Source organism: Coptis chinensis, chromosome 7, assembly GCF_015680905.1.
Source record: "Coptis chinensis isolate HL-2020 chromosome 7, ASM1568090v1, whole genome shotgun sequence".
In the NCBI taxonomy this organism is placed as follows: domain Eukaryota; kingdom Viridiplantae; phylum Streptophyta; class Magnoliopsida; order Ranunculales; family Ranunculaceae; genus Coptis; species Coptis chinensis.
Genome location: NC_141462.1, coordinates 81,078,557 through 81,099,165, shown reverse-complemented (window position 1 = coordinate 81,099,165; position 20,609 = coordinate 81,078,557). Strand labels below are relative to the sequence as shown.

The window sequence follows — 20,609 nt, the reverse complement described above, 5'->3', positions numbered from 1 at the left end:
TAGTTCATTAATTAAAAATACAATGAAATTAAAATACATAGTGCATTAATTAAAAAGACAGTGAAATTAAAATACATAGTGCATTAATTAAAATACATAGTGCTTTAATTAAAATAAAATACTAGATAATTAAAATACATAAGCTTAGTTAGAGCTAGAACCACCTCTAGCCCTTCCCCATTCAGCACGTATTTCAGCTTGTTGTTGCTCGATTATAAAAGCGTATCGGGATGGAGGACACTTTGTATCGGTCGCTAAAATCTTAGCTTCATATTGCATCTTTTGAAGCCGATTTTTTCCAATTGAACCTGATTTTTTTTCTGCTTGAATCCGATTTTTTCTTCTCTTGCCATCACAGTTCTTTGACCATATGCAAGTTCCCTTTCCCTAAGTTCTAAGCATTTTTGTGTTTCATTTGCATCCCGTGCAAATGTATCCTCTAAACGTGTAAAGTAACCCTCCAACATACCAAATGATTTTTCTTGGTTCCTTTTGGACTTGGCTTTCTTCGATCCAAGAGGACGCTCCATTTCTTTTGGACGCTCTATTTCTTGAGAACCCTCCAATTCAACTCCACCAACACTTGGTGAATTAGAAGTTGAATCTTCACCATCATTTTTAAGCGACCTTTTCCCTTTGTGGGGCGGCTTGACCTTGCCTCAAAAACGTTACTCCACTTTGGATTATCCTTGAGTATAACGTAACAATGATCAAGTGAAAAAAGCGATTTTTCTTGTAGTTGGTGCGTCATCCTTGCCTCGGACAACTAAAAAAAATGGTGGTAATTAGACTAAAATAATCACTAGGACTAAGATAATTAAACTGCAATAATAATTAGACTAAGATAATAATTAGACTAAGACTAAAATGGAAATAATAAATACACTAAGATAATTAGACGAAGACGGAAATAATTAGACTAAGACTAAGATAATCAATAAATTCCAAATTGACAACGTTGTAATTACCCGGCTTTGTATTGTTGTACCACTTGCATGTCGAGCCTCCACCGCATTCACAATTGCAACAAATTTGTTCATCATTTTTGAAATATATTTCCACCTTCCGCTAATTGAATCGGGAGACCTATCCGACCCACGTGCTTGATTGAACTCGTTTGTTACACGATTCCAAAATCCTTTTGCATTTTGGAAAGCACCAACAATAGAGTCTTCACTAATTTTATCCAAGCAAGACATAGAGCTTGATCATCGGACATGCTAAAGTGAGCTCTCGCTTTTGCTTGAGTGCTACCACTTGCTTGAGATGCTTGAGTTGATGCCATTTGATATTTGGTTTTTTTAAGAACTGATTTTAAAGAAGAAGAAATATGATATATGATTGTTGGAAGTGTGAGTTGAAATGAAACAAATGTTGTATATATACCAAAGTTTTTTATTTTGACCGTTTTTTGACCGTTCTGACTTTTTGACCGTTGGTAGCCGTTAGGACTCCGGACGGGATGTTGGATTCCGCCTGGTGAGTTTTGTAATCCGAGGCGGAATCCAACATCCCGTCCGGGTTAACAAGTCGTTTGATAAACTTCGGTGGTTGGTTTCACCTCGTTTTGAACTGGGGATAATTATCACCTTCATTATCACCCTGCATTGCACAGCAGTTTTGGACCCAAGTAGGTGATAATTATCACTACCCCCTCTCTATCACCTGCATTGCAAATGCTCTTATGGGTACTTGAGTGTTTTTATGGTGTCTCCAAGATCACCCTTAATAATAAGTTGTCAAAAATAATATGGCATATTTCGCCAGAAAAAGTTGCTGTTTCGCGGAATTTCGCACCTTGCTAACAAACTCGATATTTCCGGGGCTTTGTCCAGACTCCAACGACTAAACACTTTTTATATCTGAACAGAACTGAATTTGTTATTGTTAGACCCTCCATTTCAATGAAGAAGATCGAGCTGGTGCAACAAATGGCGAATCTTCCGCACGAGATCATCATCGAGATTCTAACAAGGCTCCCTGCAAAGTCCTTGTTGAAGTTCAGGTGTGTTTGCAAGTCCTGGCGCACTTTAACATATGATCCTACTTTTACCAAAATGCATTTTGCACGAACACTGGGAAGTCACGATGTTAGTATATTAGCTACTACTGTCAATCATTTCTACAAGGAGTTTGAAATGATTGAAGTAGATGATGAGGAAAATGAAATTCTTTCTGGATTGGGGTTTAGAAAGTATTCCAAGACTCATATTTACTGTGTGGATGGAAGTTCAGGGTTTGAAGTACAGTTTAAAATCAAAGATCCATTTGTTGAGTCGTATTATTATGAAGATCTAGAAATTGTAGGTTCTTGTAATGGGATAGTTTGTTTAGTTAAGTCTAATGATGTATGCTTGTTGAATCCATATACTAGAGAATACAAGATTGTCAACTTTGAACATCAGTTTAATTTTAATTTGGAACACACCTACGGATTGGGTTATGACCCCACTTCTTCTGATGACTTCAAATTGGTGCATTTTGACTGTTCCCCCGAATCCATTTCACAAGTTAGTGTTTATTCTCTAAACGATGCTTCATGCGTTAATGTCTCAAATGTTCCATATCAAATTCTAGAGCTAAAAGAATCTGGGGTGGTTTTTTTAAATGGTGCCCTTCATTGGATAGCAAGACGGACAAGTGAAGGCTGTGAAATTCTCATTTCTTTCAATATCGAGGAAAAAATAATTCGAGAGTTTTCTAGACCTGTTGGTGTGAATGAATTTGCCTTTATGTCTGTGGGGTTGTTGGGAGGAGAACTTTGTCTGCTTTGCAAAACCTATGATACCGATATTGACATATGGGTGCTGAAGAATTATAGTCTAAGTGACTCGTGGGTTAAACTTTTCACCATAGGAGAAACAGTTATGATATCAGTTAAGAATTCCTGGCCTACTTCTGTTGGTTACAATGAACCAAATCCAAGGCCGTTATGTTTTTGCAAGAATGGTGAAGTTCTTTTGAGGGATAGCGATCGTATTGTTGTATATGACCCAAAGGATAAAACAAGTCGGGATCTCAAAGTTCATTTTATATCACATTGTTCGCGAATGGCTATTATGATTCATTTTGCAAGCCTTGTTCCCTTGAACTCTGGTACTTATGTGGAGACTGTCGTTGGAGTTGAAGAGGAAGAGCCAGGTGACAAAAAGTTCAGAGAAATTTATACAACTCAGAGGTGCGTTCTCATTACATTTTTTTTGTCGTTACCTTCTACTTCTTGACACACTCTCGAGAATTGCAGTGATTTGAAAATTGGTCTTTTGTAAGGTTAATCTCTATGACGAGGAGATCACCCTTACAAAATGTATGGCCCATTTTGCAATACAAATTGAAAACAAACATATAGTAAAAAGTGTCAGGTCACAACAAAGAGAGCATAAATTGGTATGGTACATGTGAAACGTGTTTTCTAGTGTGGTTGTCACATCTCTAAACTAGTGAGTGATTAATTTAGGTTACTCGTGTGTTAATATGCTAATTGTAGTCCATCTCGTCCTACTTGCACCATCTTTTTATATACATTTAATTTCTTACAAATTTGAGACTGTAAACCAATATTTGACAAGCTACTAAAATCAACGTATATTTGACAAGCTGCTAAAATCAACGTAGATTCTTTGCAATAGAAGTTAAACTTAGTGAAAAGGCATATATATATATATGGCCATATGGGTTGAAATGGTTGTGTGGTTGGATCTTGCTATCAAACTTGTGAATTTCTTCCTCTCTCCTTGGTGGAGATTGATGGTTCATTGTTGTGCTTACTAGGTTGATTGTTGAGTTTTTGAGTATAAGTGTTGTTGTATCGACAATGTTCTAAAAAACGCTAGATTCCCACCGCCTAGCACTTAGACAGGTTAGGCGGTTTTTTTTCCTAATATATATATTACTTATAGTCGCAAACACTGTAACGCCTCAAACCCATTATATCCTAGCTAACCAGCCCAAGATATAATGAGTCGAAGAACCCAGCTACTTAACTGTCTCGACAAGTGCCAAAACAGTCAAGTAACCGGTTTACAAAATGAAACCATTACAATAAGGCAAATACGGGTGATAACTAGCAAATAAATAAAACAAAGAGTTCAAGCTCTAACCAAATAATGTCTCAACTCATCTTTCCGCGTGATCAAATATCAAACACCTGCAAAATCTGTAAGGGCGTAAAAACCACGCGCCAAGCAAATATCACCTACAAACTAATCTTTTACATCCAAATAAAAAGAGTTACCCAATATAGTATAATGAAAATTTTATATTTCATAGCACTTCACATAACAGACAAACCTAACATCCAGTTAAAACAAATCAGCAAGTCAGCCATATTCTATATTCTTAGACACATCTTTCCGCGTGATCAAGTATCAAACACCTGCAAAATCTGTAAGGGCGTAAAATCCACGCGTCAAGCAAATATCACCTACAAACTAATCTTTTACATCCAAATAAAAAGAGTTACCCAATATAGTATAATGAAAATTTTATATTTCATAGCACTTCACATAACAGACAAACCTAACATCCAGTTAAAACAAATCAGCAAGTCAACCATATTCTATATTTTTAGACACATCTTTCCGCGTGATCAAGTATCAAACACCTGCAAAATCTGTAAGGGCGTAAAATCCACGCGCCAAGCAAATATCACCTACAAACTAATCTTTTACATCCAAATAAAAAGAGTTACCCAATATAGTATAATGAAAATTTTATATTTCATAGCACTTCACATAACAGACAAACTTAACATCCAGTTAAAACAAATCAGCAAGTCAACCATATTCTATATTCTTAGACATGACATATATTACCAAATATTTAGCGGGTAATTACTACCGCGTAAATATATTCGCATCAAACATAATAATCCAACCATCAATAACAACAGATAACATAGCCACAAACATGACAGACTAATCAAAGTCGGAATCCAACATAACCACTCGACAGCTCAAACTCAAGAATCAAGCATCACATAATAATTAACTTAGTCATGCGTTCAACCTATTACGATTCGAATATTAATAGTATCAACTTCTAGTTCAAAACAGCAATCACTAACCTAAAAATAATCAAACACAATATTCCGAAGTGACTTCAAACCACCATATTTATACTTATTATCAATCTATTTGAAATAAAAAGAAAAGCATGTAAATGTACTTGCCTTAACTATTCATCCTGAATAACAGCAAGGGAAACTTCCACACAAACTGATCAAAAGTCACGAAGTCACCTTATCGACCAATACAAGTTTTCCCCCTACAAAATATCCTGCCAAGTTGATCAAACTTTGAACCCCAAAAGATCATAAATTAAGTGGTAGCTTAGAAAGAATTAGCCACTCCACCATACCTGATTGGAAAGGTCAACAAATCTTGTTTCTACAAGAACCAACCATGCTCAACACCGAGTTTTGAGGAGAAAGATAAGTTTGTGTTACTCAAGGGTGTCAAATCTGTCTAGAATCCAATCTACTAATCATAAACTTTGATGAGAAAGGAAGGTATAGAATTTATGTGATTATCTAAGGTTCTCCAAGGTCTCTCACCGCCGCCATTAAATTGACTTCCAAAAAGAATGAGTGGGGTGTAGGTGCTTCTAACATCTTCTGTTGGGATTCTATTACCTTGGACCAATGGGTCAATCTGGCCCAACGAATTGAATTGATCTCCAGCCCAAACTTTATGCAAAAAGGACCTAACACTATAACCAATTCAAAGCCCATTAAGTTATCACAAAGCCCAAAATATGGGGTTTTACAAACACCCACTATTTATCAAACTTTCCATATTTACAATAATTGAAATGTTAAACATAAACAAAAGTACTTCTTAAAAAAGGCATAAGAATTGCTCATGGCAAGTGAACTGCTCAAGTTGAACAGAGAGAAGAGACGACTGAAGAATATGATCTACTTTTGGAGGGATGAAGTGAAAACATACTCTCATTTTATCTTTTAACAACTTGCAAAGGCCTTTTTTTCTTTTAAGTTTGATTGGGCATTAGCCTTTTAATCCCAAATTCAAATCTTAAGCCTTCTTGGTTTTCTTGTGGACAGTTCAATAAAAAAAAATCAAAGCATACAAGACCACCTAGAGGCCGATTAGTTCGCCTAGCTCGACTATTCGGTTCATCTAGACCCGCCTAATCGGCAGACCATTTTGTGAACCGATTTTAGGCCTAGACGAGAAGGTTTGGCACCACCTAGACGGCCGCGTAGGCCATTTTTTTGGAACACTGTATTGAGATGGAGATTGTTGCAAATGAGTACCTTACATATCAGCCAAAGCTCGTTAACGCATAATGCATGCATTGACACTGCTTTGCAGATATGAATCCTGCACTTGAGTGTTTCCTTGGCCATCCTAGTAGGAGGTACTGTTTTCATTGGGGTCTTGGGGATTTCGTCAGTCTCTTGAATCTGTATAAGCTCACGTTGCCTCATGAATCTGCACAATCATCCATTAAGGTTCACGTTGTCCTTTCACAAGTATCAGTATGAAAATATGGAACTTTTAGTGGATGACTGCCTTTGTAGGTGTGTGCAGCTGGGTTTCATTTACTCCAAAAGGTGTGTTTGGAGTACATTATTATTATCTTATACCTTTCCAAATTGGTCTGGACTGAGGATGAATGCTGGGACTGCTCGTGTTAATGAATGTTATTAAGTACCAATCAGGTGCTTTGTACATTGGTCTCTTATCTGAGAGGCTGACTGCCAGAACTTGTGACTCACTAGTGGATGAGCTATAGAATACTAGTGGATGAGCTATAGAATAGCCTTGCACATGAACCTATAAATGTTGTGGGGAAACAACATTTTTTTTTTGGAATCCTTCTACCTAGTTTTGGTAGTCCTTTGGTGGAGTTGACGTGTAATTTTGGTTCAAGTCATAAAAAACGTAGAACTTGGCTGTGTAGAACTGTAGATGATTGTCAGTTCGGAGGCTACCATGGTGATGGTGGTTTCATTATTGCCAATTGGAACTGGGGCGTCTAGTAACGCTCTTGTGATATAGTTTTGTGTTAAATTTTTGTCTGAGTTGTGCTTCTTTTGTTTGTGGGCTAGTCCTATTTCCCTGTAATTCATGCCTTCACGGTTTTGAACTCAATTTTTGATGTTACCATATATTTGTATAACCATTGTTCGAGTATTCTACAATTATTGCCTACTTTATGGATGAATGAGTGTAAACCGTTGTTATGTATTGCATTAATTGGGGATGATATCTTACAAAACCAAATTGTTGGTGTGCCACATCCTTACTAGTTAATAAGGTTGACAATTTCTTTTCGTTTAGGATTCACCAATAAGGAGAAATGATTTGTGATGGAATGCAAGCCCTGTGATGCCTATTGACCTAGGGGTAGTTGTCGTCAAGCTAAATTGGCTAAGGATCTTACACCTTTGTCGGGCACATAATCGAAATGAGAGTGGATGCTCCTCCCTCATTGTTTTGTGGTAACTAGTTTTATTGAGCTAGTAATTGTATGATTTTTTCCCAGCTCCGTGGAAAAGGGCTTTTTTATAATCAGAAATATTTCTCTCTTTCCAAAGTGTTGGGCGTACTTTGCTGTAAGTAATAAGGTCCCATAACCACTAATCAATTAGATTTTATTCATGGATTCAAATGTAGAAGGGATTTCAAGTGATGGTGCGAAGAAACTATGTTCTCTTGGAGCTTTCAGGTGTATCTCTGACCATACTTAGTTCTACTTATACAAAGTTCCCCTTTGTCGCATCACAACTGAGGTTGTGATTATCCATAAATCCAACTGGTGTTTCCCTCAATCTCAATGAGTTTACTGTGTTATGTGTACAAGTTTTGGTCAGAAACACTTGATAATCTTTGGAGTTTACATACCAAGGCCAAATATTTCGATGTCGGGCGATATATCGGACCCCGTAAAAACCAATATATATCAGATATATTGATATATCGATAGATATATATCCTTTTGTTGATTGGTCAAAATTTTGTTTTATATGTCAATATATCAAAAAATATTGGAAATATTGCTGATATATATCGTAAATATTGCCGATATATTGATAAAAATCGATCAAAGATTGGTCAAAATCAATGACCTATATCATATATATCGGTCAATATATCGGAAAATTCGATATATATCAGATACAAAATGTGTCAATATATCCATCTGATATATCGCAATATATCCATCACCGGTTCCTCAAAACTGATATATATCGGCGATGTATTATAAATATCAGCGATATTTTCTTCCTTGGTACAGACAACTACCTACTCTTATTTGCTTGAAGTTGTGACTAAGCATGATTAAAGTCCCAAACACTTGATTATATGTTGATTATGTTATACTCTGTTAATTTCTATCAAATTTAAAGGAAATTTGGGTTTTTATCTTTCAAGATTTAAAGCTTGGAAGTGGTCTACTAAAATCAAGAAAGTGCTAAGTAGTAAGGGCATCATCAATGCAGGCCGTCAAAATGGAGGGCCACATCAGCATTTTAAAGGTTGGTTTAAAGGAGAAACATCATATGGAGGTGTTAAATTACCAATTTCTCCATAAGTTCAAACTTATATGAAGGGTTAATTTTATTAATATATGTCTCCCCCTCAGCGGGACACACTGGAAACACATAGGTAGAATGACTGAACATTTTCACCTGATAGGAGTTGAATCCGAGACCTCTCAGAAACCAATGGCTCTGATACCATATTAAATTGTCAATTTCTCCATAAGCTTGAACTTATGTGAAAAGTTCATTCTATTAATATATTAGATGAGGTTTTGGGACACTCATATATGTGAACAGGAGGACCTCTAAATGAGGAGTTCTACAGCGCGATTGCTAAAAAGAAAATTAAAAGACGGAGAGACTCAAAAGTCCAAGCGACATTGGAATGGTGGTAGTGTTTGGACCTTGCAATAAGCTTGGGCGTGGGCAGGTTGCATGTTCGAGTTCACCGGAAGCACAAAATTTTATTTTTATGTTTTTAGTTTGACAATTTAACAGCTGGAAGCTCCTTTAAAATCATCTTGAGAAATTATGACACATTTATAGGATGACAATAATAGAGGCCCAAATAGGGGCTGCATTGGAGGGGTGTTATTCTGTTTGCTCCCTCAAATTTGAAGATAGAGGCCTATATAGGGGCTCCATTGGTGATTCCCTAAGCTTATACTAGCTAGTACTGCTTTTTAGCAAGGCATCATGGAGAGCATCTTCCAAGTCTTGCTGTGTGGACTGTGTAAGGAGAGAGTGCAAGGGTATTTGAGCAACTATAGGATACTTGCAAGGCGGTGAAAGGGATTAAAGAGGAGTTACATGATTGCGTGTGCTAATTCGTGCTTCATTTGTAATTCAGTACGCGTGTATTTCTAGCAATGCATCATGGATTGCGGAGCATATTCCAAGTGTTGTTGTATGGACTTTGTGAAAGGAGAGAGTGCAAGGATATTTGAGCAACTATGAAAGGATGGTTGCAAGGCAGCGGAAGGGATTAAAGAGGAGTTACATGATTGGGCATGGGCAAATCCTTGCTTCATTTGTAACTAGGATGCGTGTGTATTTCAATGAGGGTTTGTGACCGGGATGCGAGGTATTTCTTGTAAATCATGTAGCTCCTTGCTGCAAGGCCCATCTTTTTTAGGCGTATATGATGCCAATTTTGTGCAAATGTATTGCCGGGCAAGTTTATTGTCGACATTTTTCTAGGAATCATTGACAAAGGTGCCTCTTGTTAGCAATTAAGCGACAAAGAAAAATACTCACTGCAGCAAAAGTCCTTGTTTTACTGATTTAGTTAATAAATCTGCTAGGAAATGTGTTGATTGGCACTTATTCTACTATGAATCAAATGGAACTATTTGTTACGTTTGAGAAAAGGTTTGGTCAACAAAAGTCTAGGATATATGGTAGGCTGTAGCTAACTAACCAATAATTGAAATAGAGTTCTGTATCTGGTGGCACCGATACAATCCTCTTAAAGAAACTTAGGATAATTGAGGCTCTATCCCTGCACAACTGCATCATTATGTGGAGTGCACAGTAAATTAAACCATAAACTTTGTTTACACGGTGTTGTAATTTTGTTGTGCTGCTTGTAAGATTCTTTTTGTTGAATGGATTCAGATTTCAGACATCATTCTTGGTGTTGGCATATATTTTGGGTATGATGGTAATTTCTTCATCTTACTTAAGAGAACTGCCACGTTAGTGTAGATGGGAGCTCTTAAGTTTCAGCAAAAAAAAATGTTGCTCTTTAAGTCTTTGTCTGCATCTTATTTTCAATGCCTAAATCGTTTTAGGGTCCTCCTCTTTTTTGCTCCTGTATTTGGTAATGCTTGTCAATTTTCCACTGAGCCGAGCTGGTGCTGTTTGATAAATGTAGGTTACCAGCATAGCTAACTTACTGATGAAGTCATTATCTCAAGGAGCTAATTTCATGGCAACGGGGTGGGGGGTGAAGAAGAGGAGGATGTTTCTCGGGCTAGTTGAATCTCAACAAGTAATGGATGTGTTATAATATAGGTCTTACATAACATTGGGGTGAAATGAAGGGAAACACTCGTGTTCTGATTGTCTGAAGTATTATTTTGCTGATTTAGTTGACCAAGTTAAGCTGTATTTGTTGTCTAAAACTTGGTGAACTGGTGATTACTATGTATGTTTTATCCTTGTTTCTTTGGGACAACTGAGGCAGAGGTGTTGCGCCATCAGAATTTGGTTTCCTTCCCCTTCAATTGGATTTAAGTCCTTAATGGTAAAATCCCATTGTTAGTCAGTCTTAGATCAAGCAAAAGTTTAGTTAGCATCTTTTTGCTATGATGTAATTTAATATGATATTATGGAAGTGAAGCATTTGACAGTATTCCCCATTGTTTTTATTTGTCCTGATTAATTGTTGTTGGAATCACAATCTGAGAATTAGCTGCTTTCGTTAGAATTTTCCTTGGTTTATTACTTCTACTTTCCCTTGAAGATGAATTTGGCATTCTTGCTGGGCTTGATGGCGAGTTGGCGAACAACCTTTACTGATTTGTTTTCTCTATATATTGCAGCACTACTAATATAGGTAAGGTGCTTTACCTCTCACTTTTTTTTATTTGCTAGGTAAGCCGAATATATTATAAGAACAGAGAATTACATGGTTTGTGACCTATTCACTAGAGCTCCCTTTAGAGCCTGATGCGGAATCGTAATGAAACTTGACTAAAAACACACCATTGGGTGTTTTTTGTTTCAAGCCCAAGAACGTATTCATCTTCATCCAGAATCCAGAATATTAATAAAGTGGTGTGTGACGAAAGCCGGGAGCCAAATTATGAAATTACTTGGTCCTCAAGTTAAAAACACCCCTAAACATCTTTTACACGGAAAAGGAAACACAAACCCGTTCATTCTTAAACCGTAAACCCCTTAACAATCTCTCCATTACACAGAAACACAACCAAATAAACAAGGGAAACAAGGGGTGTAGATGTTGTGTTTACGGGATAACGACCTGATGATCTGGAGAATGGATGCACTCTTTTTGGGATAAGAGTTGTCTATGTAGTAAGTTTCTCGGGCTAAACTTGAATCAAGTCTTACGTAGTTCATCTCTCTCTATTTATAGATGTGTGAGTTGACTTTTCATATTTGTTTTGAACCGTTATGAAGTATAGATTCACCTTGTGTACTATCTTGATGATTCGTCATTAATGTGTTGTTACAAAGTTAATGTTTTCTTGATTGTGGCGTTGATTGAGCTCCGAGATTGCGCTAGTTGATATCCTTCCATAAATGGTCATGGCGATGCTTTGGGCGACACGGGTGTTGGAGTGGATTGGATGCAATCGATGGGTGTTGGGGCGACTTGAAAAGAGGGCAACTTTGTTATGTGGACACGATACTATAGTGTGGAACGGAGGGTACTTACACAACTCCTTTTATTTTTATTCATTCTTTGGATAGGCATTTAGTGGAGAAAGAACGGTTAAAAATTAAAGATTTGAAAACACGCGGTCCGACAACCGCTTTTGTTTTGAATTTAGGTTTTGGAGAATGTCGCGGAACTGTTTGGGGTTTGGATTCGTGGCCCGAAATTACAGCGATTTGTGGGCGAGTAATGATTTAGTTTTTGGGAACACGAAACGTTTTTGTGTTCTCTAGGTTTGGGGTAGTTGAGGGGTTTTTAACTTTGGGATTTCACTTGCTCAGTTCTCATTATAGACAAAGAGAAAAAACCCAGAGCGAAAGAAAAAAGAAAAGAGAGAAACAAAAAAACTTTTTCCTTCTTCGGTATCAAGTGCGTCTTTTGATCTTGCAAATCTTTCTCTTTTGTTAATTTTAGATCTCGTAATGTCTGCTACCAGTGATAGTTTGAGTGGTGAGGTGGAAGTTGATGAATGGAGAAAGAGAACGGTAAGTGATGAAGAAGTTGAGAAAAGGGTATGTAGTGGTGATAAGGCTTCATCGTCTTCATCGTTGGAGACAGTGGATGTGAGGAAGCCTAAGTCAGAGGATTGCTATGCAGCTTTGAGGGAGGAGGAGGAGTTTGGTTGGGTGGAGTCTGACCTGGCCATGTACGACCTGAGGGGAGAGAGGAATTTGTTTTATAGTGACTACGTTCCCTGGGGTGGAGGAGTAGTTGTTTGCTATGGACAGTTGAAGGCTGGGATGAAGTTGTCTTTTTCCCGTCTTACTGTGGTGGTGTTGAACTTTTTGGGGAAACCCCCTTGTCAGTTCGTGGGGAACAGCTGGAGGATTCTCCATGTGTTGGACTTGTTGAATGACAGGGGCTATAACATCTGTTTATCGGATGTGATGGAGCACTTTGTTGTGACGAGGTCGGGTGCTATGAATTTCGGTTTTCATGTCTTTAAGGGGAAGTCTCCTGTTATCGTGGGGGTGAGTAAGGAGGACTGGAGTCGTAGGTCGTTGTTGGCTGTGGGTAGATATTGTCCTCCTAGTTTGGAGATTGAAAATCGGGTTATAAAGTTGCCTGGTAGGTCGTTGGTTTTAGGTCCTAATGTGTGTGTGGTATATCATAATTTGGACGTTCTAATTTTTTTTTTTTTTTTTTTTTTTTAGAGATCAATATTCGTTTTTGTACTAAGGGCGGTGTTATCGAAAGGTTTGCTTGTTTGAGCTTGGAGGAGAAACAAGCGTTGTTGGGGGAGGTTGCGCATTATTTTAAAAGGCGCGGAGGAGAGAAGATCAACCGTAAGAGGTTGGAGCAAAAGGCGAGGGCTCGCAAAGCTGTGGTTGTTATCTCTGATTCTAGCTCGGAATTTGCCATAGAGAGGGAAAGCCAAAAGAAAGCACCTGTTTTTGGAGGGAAAAAGGGGAGAGGTGCTAGTGGCAGCCGCTCTCTAGGGAGCTAGGGCCGGTGGTGGAAATTTCTTGAAAGCCGTTCTGCTTTTTAGGGCGCGGTGGGAGGGATGACGAATCTGACGCGTTACGAGTTTGGGGTGATGCAAATTGTTTGTCATCCCAACGTTCTGAGTTGGGTGACGCAAATCGTTCGTCATCCCAACTTTCTAAGTTGGGTGATGCAAATCGTTTGGCACCCCAACGCTCTGAGCTGGGGGATGGAGGACGCTCTAGGGTCCAACCGCTTATCCTCTAGTGATGCAGATCGCTCTGCATCCAACCGCTTCTCCTCTAGTGATGCAGATCGCTCTGCATCCAACCGCTTCTCCTCTAGTGATGCAGATCGCTCTGCATCCAACTGCTTCTCCTCTAGAGATGCGGGTGTTGAAAGTGCTGGTGGAGAGGATGATGCTCCCACTTCGTCCCGGATGCCCATTATGAAGAGGCGCTCCGAAGTGGTTAAGTCGGAGGGGGCTAAGAGGTCCCGAACTGAGTCTGAGGAACGACCTAGTACTGTTGAGGGCCATACGTCTTCAAGTCGGGTTCATCTGAAGAAGATGAACCTGATTGATTTGGCTACTGATACTGGGGTGGCTGAGGCCCGTGGAAAGAAGAAAGTTGATGATGTTGAGCCTGATTCTGCACAGTGTAAGGGATCAGGAAGTGCGGACCCAAGTAAGAAAAGTGGAAGTGACGTTCTGGATAGGCTGGTTATGTATGAAGACCATGTTAGTGGGCTGAAGAAGTTTGTGGAGAATGGAGATTGTAGCTTCAAGTCCAAGTTGGTTGTTGGGGGGTTACTGGAGAGTATTGTGCTTGATGGGGATAGGCGCAAGCTGGATGGTAAGGATCTGGAGGTGAGCATGCAGGAGATGGATCGGTCACTGTGCTATGTGAGTGTTCCACTGTCCTAAGCTTGTTTCTTTTGGGCTTTGTCAATTTTGATCCAATCTCTATATTTTTTTTTTCTTATTTGGTAGGTTCTGCCTATGTACTGGAAGTTAAGGGAGATGGCGTCCACCTCCGATCGGTACAAGAAAGAGCTGGATGCCAGCAAGCAAGCTTATGGGTTGCTGGTGGCCGAGCAACAAGTGGAGAGGGCTCAGGTTGTAGGTTTGAGGGCTCAGGTGCAAGAGCTGGGTGGGAAAGTAACTTTGTTGCAACCCTATCTTGACTTTGCAAAGCTAGAGGTTTAGCAATGGATCGCCGAGTGCAAGAAAGCGCGGGCCATTGCTGAACGAGCTGAAATTGAATATAATAACCTGGTTGATTTGGTGGAGAGCGGAGATACCTACAGTCTAGCAGATGATTATTTGGATCTAGATCGTAGGTATGAGCTCTTGAAGATGGCAGTTGAAAGTGGGGCTGCAACAGTGTCTGTTGAAGATACTAGTGTAGATGCTAGTAGACGATCTGACCTGCCAACCGACCTAGGTTCTACTCCAACGGTTCTTCCAGTTATTGCCTCCCCTGTTGTTCTTTGTCTCGATGTTTACGGGTTGTTGTTGATCTGGCTAGTGGCCCGGTAGGTGAAGAGGGATGTGAGTTGGATCCTTTGAATGTTGATCAAGTATCGTGTGTTGTTTGAGCTTCTTCTGGTTTGATTGTTGTTTGTGATGTGGGTAAAGTGTTTGAACAAGATTCTCTTTTTGTCTGAGTTGATACTGATACTGATATACTTTATATTCTTATGATGGGGATACTGAGGTCGTTTTCCTGGGGTAACCTGGGGGCCTCATGTATCTAACCGAAATTTGTATGTAAGTAGCAATACTTAAATTACTTACTTGTTGGAATTTGCTTGAAGCATGCCTGTGATTGCTTTGTTGTTTTTGATTTGTTGTTTGACGACCTGTGTTGCATCATAGTCATACCGATGAACTGCTTGACTTTGCTAGATCGTCTGATTATTACAGGTCATAAAGTGTTTGCGTACGACCTGATATATTTGCGTAGTTGGTACCTAGGCTTCGTCTTGTCCCTAGGTGTACGCCCTGATTCGTTCCTTTTGGGGGAACTTCTTACTGATATAATTAGCCTTTGAGTAGCCATTATATTTGAGTCTAACTTAACCCTTTTGTGAGGTCATAAGTTGGCGTGGGGGGTCCCTTTGGGGTCCCTATATTGTATTTGTCGATAATTGGCCTTTGAGTGGCAATTACAGTTGAATCATACTTAACCCTGGTGTTGGTGTTAAGTTGATTTAGGGTCCTTTTGGGGGACCTTATTTGAATTGATTGAAATTTAACCACTGCGTGGTTGTAGTTGAGTCGTTGTAGACTCCGCTTTTGATGTACGACCTGACATTGTGATGACGTAGGTTGAGTTACGCAATGAGATGCATTGTACTTATGTAATGCAAAAATGACATCAGTACTTGAAATGTTGATGAAACTTTATCTATATCGACTAATGTATTTGGAGAGCAAAAAAGAAAAAACTTATTGATAAAATCGCTTTAGGAGAGCTGTATTCCAAGGTCGGGGAAGCATATCACCGAGCTGAGTTTTGATCAAGTATGTGCCATTTCCAACGACTTTGTCAACAATGTAGGGGCCTTCCTATGTTGGGTCGAGTTTGGCTGGAGCTAGTGTCTTTTTGAGGACTAGGTCCCCAGCTTGAAAAGATCTTGGGACGACCTTCTTGTTGTAAGATCGTTGGATTGTTTGGTGGTACCGAGCTAGGGATATTGCAACTGTTTCTCTTCGTTCCTCTAGGAGATCAACTTCTTTTGCCAAGATGTTGTCATTGTCTCCTGACTCGACTATGTCAGAACGTGTGGTTGTGAGTGTGAGTTCTAATGGTATTACTTCTTCTGTTCCGAAGCAAAGTGTGAATGGAGACTCATTGGTGCTGGCTCTGGCTGTTGTTCTGTATGCCTATAGAATATTCTCGAGCTGCTCTGGCCATTGGCTTTTCTTGTTTTCCAACTTCTTTTGGAGGTTTTCTTTGATTGCCTACTTTGTGGCCTCTGCTTGGCCATTGCTTTGTGCATATCTAGGTATAGAAAATGCTTGAGTGATGCGCCATTTTTGTAGAAATTCCTTGACTTGTGTGCCCACAAATTGGATTCCGTTGTCCATGACAAATGTGTGGGGTAGACCAAATCTTGTGATGATATTGGTCCATATGAAGTTGATGACGTTGACTTCCTTGACTTGGACTAGTGGGATTGCTTCAACCCATTTGGTGAAGTAATCTGTGGCTGCTAGGACATATTTGAGACCTGTTTTCTTTTGTGGGATGAACGGTCCCATGATGTCTAGCCCCTACATGTGGAAAGGCCATGGGTTGGCTATGTTGATCAATTCCTAAATTTGGACTTAGGTGGTTATGACCAAATGTTTGACATTGGAGGCATTTAAGAACGTACATTTTTTCCTCTATATGCATGCCTGGCCAATAATACCCTTGGGCTATGGCTTTATGTGCCAGAGATCGTGCTCCTGTATGGTTGCCGCATTCACCTTTGTGGATTTCGTCGGAAATGAGCTGGCCTTCGCGTGGAGTTATGCACCTTAAGTGGGGTCCTCCTGCGGATTTGCGGAATAATCATCCGTTGATTACTGTGTATCTTGGGGCTCGAAATTGTATTGCACGAGCATTCTTTGTTTCTGATGGGAGTTCGCCATGTAAGATGAACTTGAGAAATAGGCATATCCAAGATTGACTGATCTCTTCTGCGGATGAGGGTTGGAAATCAGTGAGGCTGTTGATACTTTCTTTTTGGTAAGCGGGTCTTTCCAGGATGTCAATGTAGACTGTGGTGGGGAAGACCTCTTGTGTCTTTGAAGCTAAGAAAGCTAGACTGTCTACATGTCTGTTATCTTCCCTGGGAATGTGCTCCAATGAGAACGTTTTGAACAATCTGATGAGGTCATTCACGACCTGAGCATACTTTGATAGGTTTGCTCCATTTGTGACATATTCTTTGGTGATCTGCTTGACGATTAGCTAGGAGTCGTTGTAAGCCTTAAGCTTTGGGACTTGTAGCTGCTGTGCCATGCGGAGTCCTGTTATCAATGCTTCATATTCCATTTCGTTGTTGGACGTTGTGAAATCGATCTTGATTGATTTTTGTAGCTGGCTTCCTTCTGGTGAAGTTAACACAGCCCCCAGTCCACTGCCATTGTTGTTGCATGCTCCATCTACGTAGAGGTGCCATGTGTCTAGGGTGGCTTGTTGATGTAGTGAAGTGACTAGCTCGGGTTCCCAGTTGATATCTTCGACAGGGAAATCTGCCAAGAAATCAGCAACGACCTGACTTTTTCGAGATGTTCTAGGAACTAACTCGATGTGATGTTCTCCGAGTTCTTCAGCCCATTTGGCCATGCGGGATGTTTTATTGTTGGAATTCAATGCCTGTTTGATGGGTATATCTGTGATGACCTTGATGCTGTAAGATTGGAAGTAAGGTCGGAATTTCCGAGCTGAGTAGAGTAAAGAAAGAGTAGTGCTTTTCTGAATCTGCCAACATCTTGCTAGTGAAGTAGACCGTCTTTTCGACTCCATCATGTTCGCAAAAGAGAACTGAGCTGATTGCGAAGTCGGTAGTTACAAGGTACAGCCCCAGTGTTTCTCCTTCTTCTGGCTTGGACAAGACAAGTGGAGTTGATAAATAAGCTTTCATGTCGTTGAAGGCTTTATGGCACTCGTCTGTCCAAGTGAAAGTTGCTCTCTTTTTGAGTATTTGCAGGAATGGTCTGCACTTGTCAGATGCTTTTGAGATGAACCTATTAAGGGTTGAAACCATGCCAGATAACTTGTAGATTTGTTGCTTTGTAGTTGGTTCTGACATTTCAAGGAGAGCTCGTATCTGTTCTGGGTTTTCTTTAATGCGTCTTTGTGAAACGAGGTAATCTAAGAATTTCCCTAAGGCTACTCCGAATACGCATTTGGCTGGATTGAGCTTCATCTTGTTTTGGCTAAGTCGTTCAAAGGCTTCTTGTAGGTGGGAGATGTGATCGCCCGCCTTTTCGCTTTTGACTACCATGTCGTCTATGTAGACTTCCATAGTGTCTCCTAGCAAGTCTTTGAATATTTTGGTGACCAGTCTTTGGTAGGTTGCACCTACGTTCTTCAAACCGAATGGTAGGACGTTATAGCAGAACGTACCTTGCTCGGTTATGAAGGACGTCTTTTCCTGATCTTCTTCTGCAAGCGGTATTTGGTTGTACCCACTGTATGCGACCATAAATGACAAAAGCTCATGGTCGCAAATTTGATTTACCAGTATGTCTATCCTTGGTAGGGGGAAATTGTCCTTTAGGCATGTCTATCCTTGGCGGGGAAATCCCTTTAAAAGGCGCTTTGTTGTTGGCGTTGGTGAAGTCTATACAAAGTCGTATCTGACCGTTCTTCTTTGGAACAACTACCATGTTGGCTAGCCAGGTCGGGTACTCGACTTCTCTGATGAATCCAACATTTTTTAGCTTTTCTATCTCTTCGTTGATGGCCCTTTGAAACTTGAGTGCTAATTTCCTATGTCGTTGTTTGATAGGCTTGACAATTGGATCTACATTTAACTTGTGGCAAGCGACCTGAGGGTCGATTCCTGGTATATCTATATACGACCAAGCAAAAACATCTTTATTGAGAGATAGAAATTTGACAAGTTGCTCCTTGAGCTTGGGGTCTAAATCATCCCCTACATAGACAAATTTTGGGTTGTCAGTTGTGCCTAAATTGACTTTTTCTCCTGGTTCTATTTGAGCTTGTTTTCCTTTGAGCTTGTCTGATGCAGTTGCTAGAGGGCTGGATGTTTGAGGATCTTGCCTATTTGGGACATCTTTGGCTTCAACGACCTGAGGCTTGGGTGAGGTCGTTGTGCTGACCTGATTGCATCGGTGAGCTTCCAGTTGGTTGTTTCTGAGCTCCATGATGCCTCTGGGACCAAGAAATTGCAAGACCTGGTGTAGGGTTGATGGAATAGCTTGGATCTTGTGAATCCAACGACGTCCTAGAATAGCGGTGTAAGACGACTAGACATCGATCACACTGAAGCGTGTTGAAGTTTTGACCATGTCTTCCTTCTCTCTAATGGAGACTGTCAGGATGACATCTCCAATGGCGTCTGTGCGATCTCCGTTGAACCCGTAGAGTGGTGCGTTTGATTCTGTCATCACCGAGTCTGGCAGGTGCATGTCCTTGTAAGTTTGATAGAAAAGTATATCGCACGAGCTACCTGGATCGATGAAGACTCTTTTGACTGTCCACCCATTGATTTTTACGTGACTACCAAGGCATCATTGTGGAGTAGGCACACCTTATCTAGGTCCTCTTCAGTAAATGAAATTGTTGTTGTTGTTTGAGGATTGGTGGGGTTGATCATCTCAGCTTTGTGGGAGAGGTGGTAGATCTCTTGAAGCGCTCTACTACTCTTACCAGGCTTCTCCGACCCGAGGTTTTAAATCGTTTGAGGTGTTAATGCGTAATCATGTTGATTACTTTGTCCTCATCGTGGTCGGAGGAGTGATGTCTCTTGTTGTGCCTCGACCGACCTGGAGATTTAGATCGTCGGGTTGATCTGCTCCTGCTTCTGTTCATGTTGTTCGCAGGCCGTTCATTCTTTGTGGCTCCCATACGTGGCGTTTTAGCCCGGCTTATTACCTCAGTAAACTTTTCGACGGGAAGTCTTTTAATTTGCCTTCCTCCACTAAGTCTTGGAAGTAGTGCTTCAGGCTCTAACAATCATTGGTGTCGTGGTGGTGGAGTTTGTGGAAATGGCAGTATAGACGTTCTGGTATGGCGATCACCTTGTTGATGTTGGGTTTGAAGTATGGTGCTTTATATATCTTCTTCAGGATCTGACTCGGCATCCTAGAGAAGTTGGAGAATTCCCTCTTCGTGTATGAAGGCTTGCTGGAGCAGGATCTCTTGTTATTGTTGTTGTTGTTGTTGTTGGCTGAATATTGTTTGCTTTCCTTGGGGTCTTGCTCGTTGCTAACTGCGAGGACCTTTTTGCCTTTGCACTGGGCCATCCATTCTCCGTACTTTATATACTTGTCGACTCTATGATACAGGTCGGCTGAGGTTTCTGGTTTGTTGCGCATGAGGGACCCTGCTAGGTCAGAGTCGTCTAATAGAGCGTTTGTGAACGCATAAATTGCAAAGCCGCCACTAAGTCCTGATTCCAGCGAGAGGAAGTCTTTCTTGGAACGTCCTAGGAAGACGCGAATCGTTTCGCCATGAGCTTGCTTGAGCTGGAACAAAGAGTGTAGGTAGGCTCGCTTCTTTCTGTTATGGACGAATTCTG

At 40.2% G+C, this 20,609-nt stretch overlaps 1 protein-coding gene across 1 annotated transcript; it reads left to right on the top strand.

Annotated features, from left to right (window-relative positions):
* Window positions 1–1,843: 1,843 nt before the first annotated feature.
* Window positions 1,844–10,943, top strand: LOC147489262 (F-box/kelch-repeat protein At3g06240-like). The gene is made up of 2 exons (XM_086572580.1): window positions 1,844–3,178; window positions 10,389–10,943. Exons 1-2 carry the CDS (start codon window positions 1,905–1,907, stop codon window positions 10,399–10,401), a joined length of 1,287 nt encoding a protein of 428 aa, XP_086428706.1. The 5' UTR covers window positions 1,844–1,904; the 3' UTR covers window positions 10,402–10,943.
* The last annotated feature ends 9,666 nt before the right edge of the window (window positions 10,944–20,609 follow it).

Excerpts from the sequence above, each read along its gene's own strand:
- LOC147489262 (XM_086572580.1), top strand. The coding sequence starts at position 1,905 with ATGAAGAAGATCGAGCTGGTGCAACAAATGGCGAATCTTCCGCACGAG.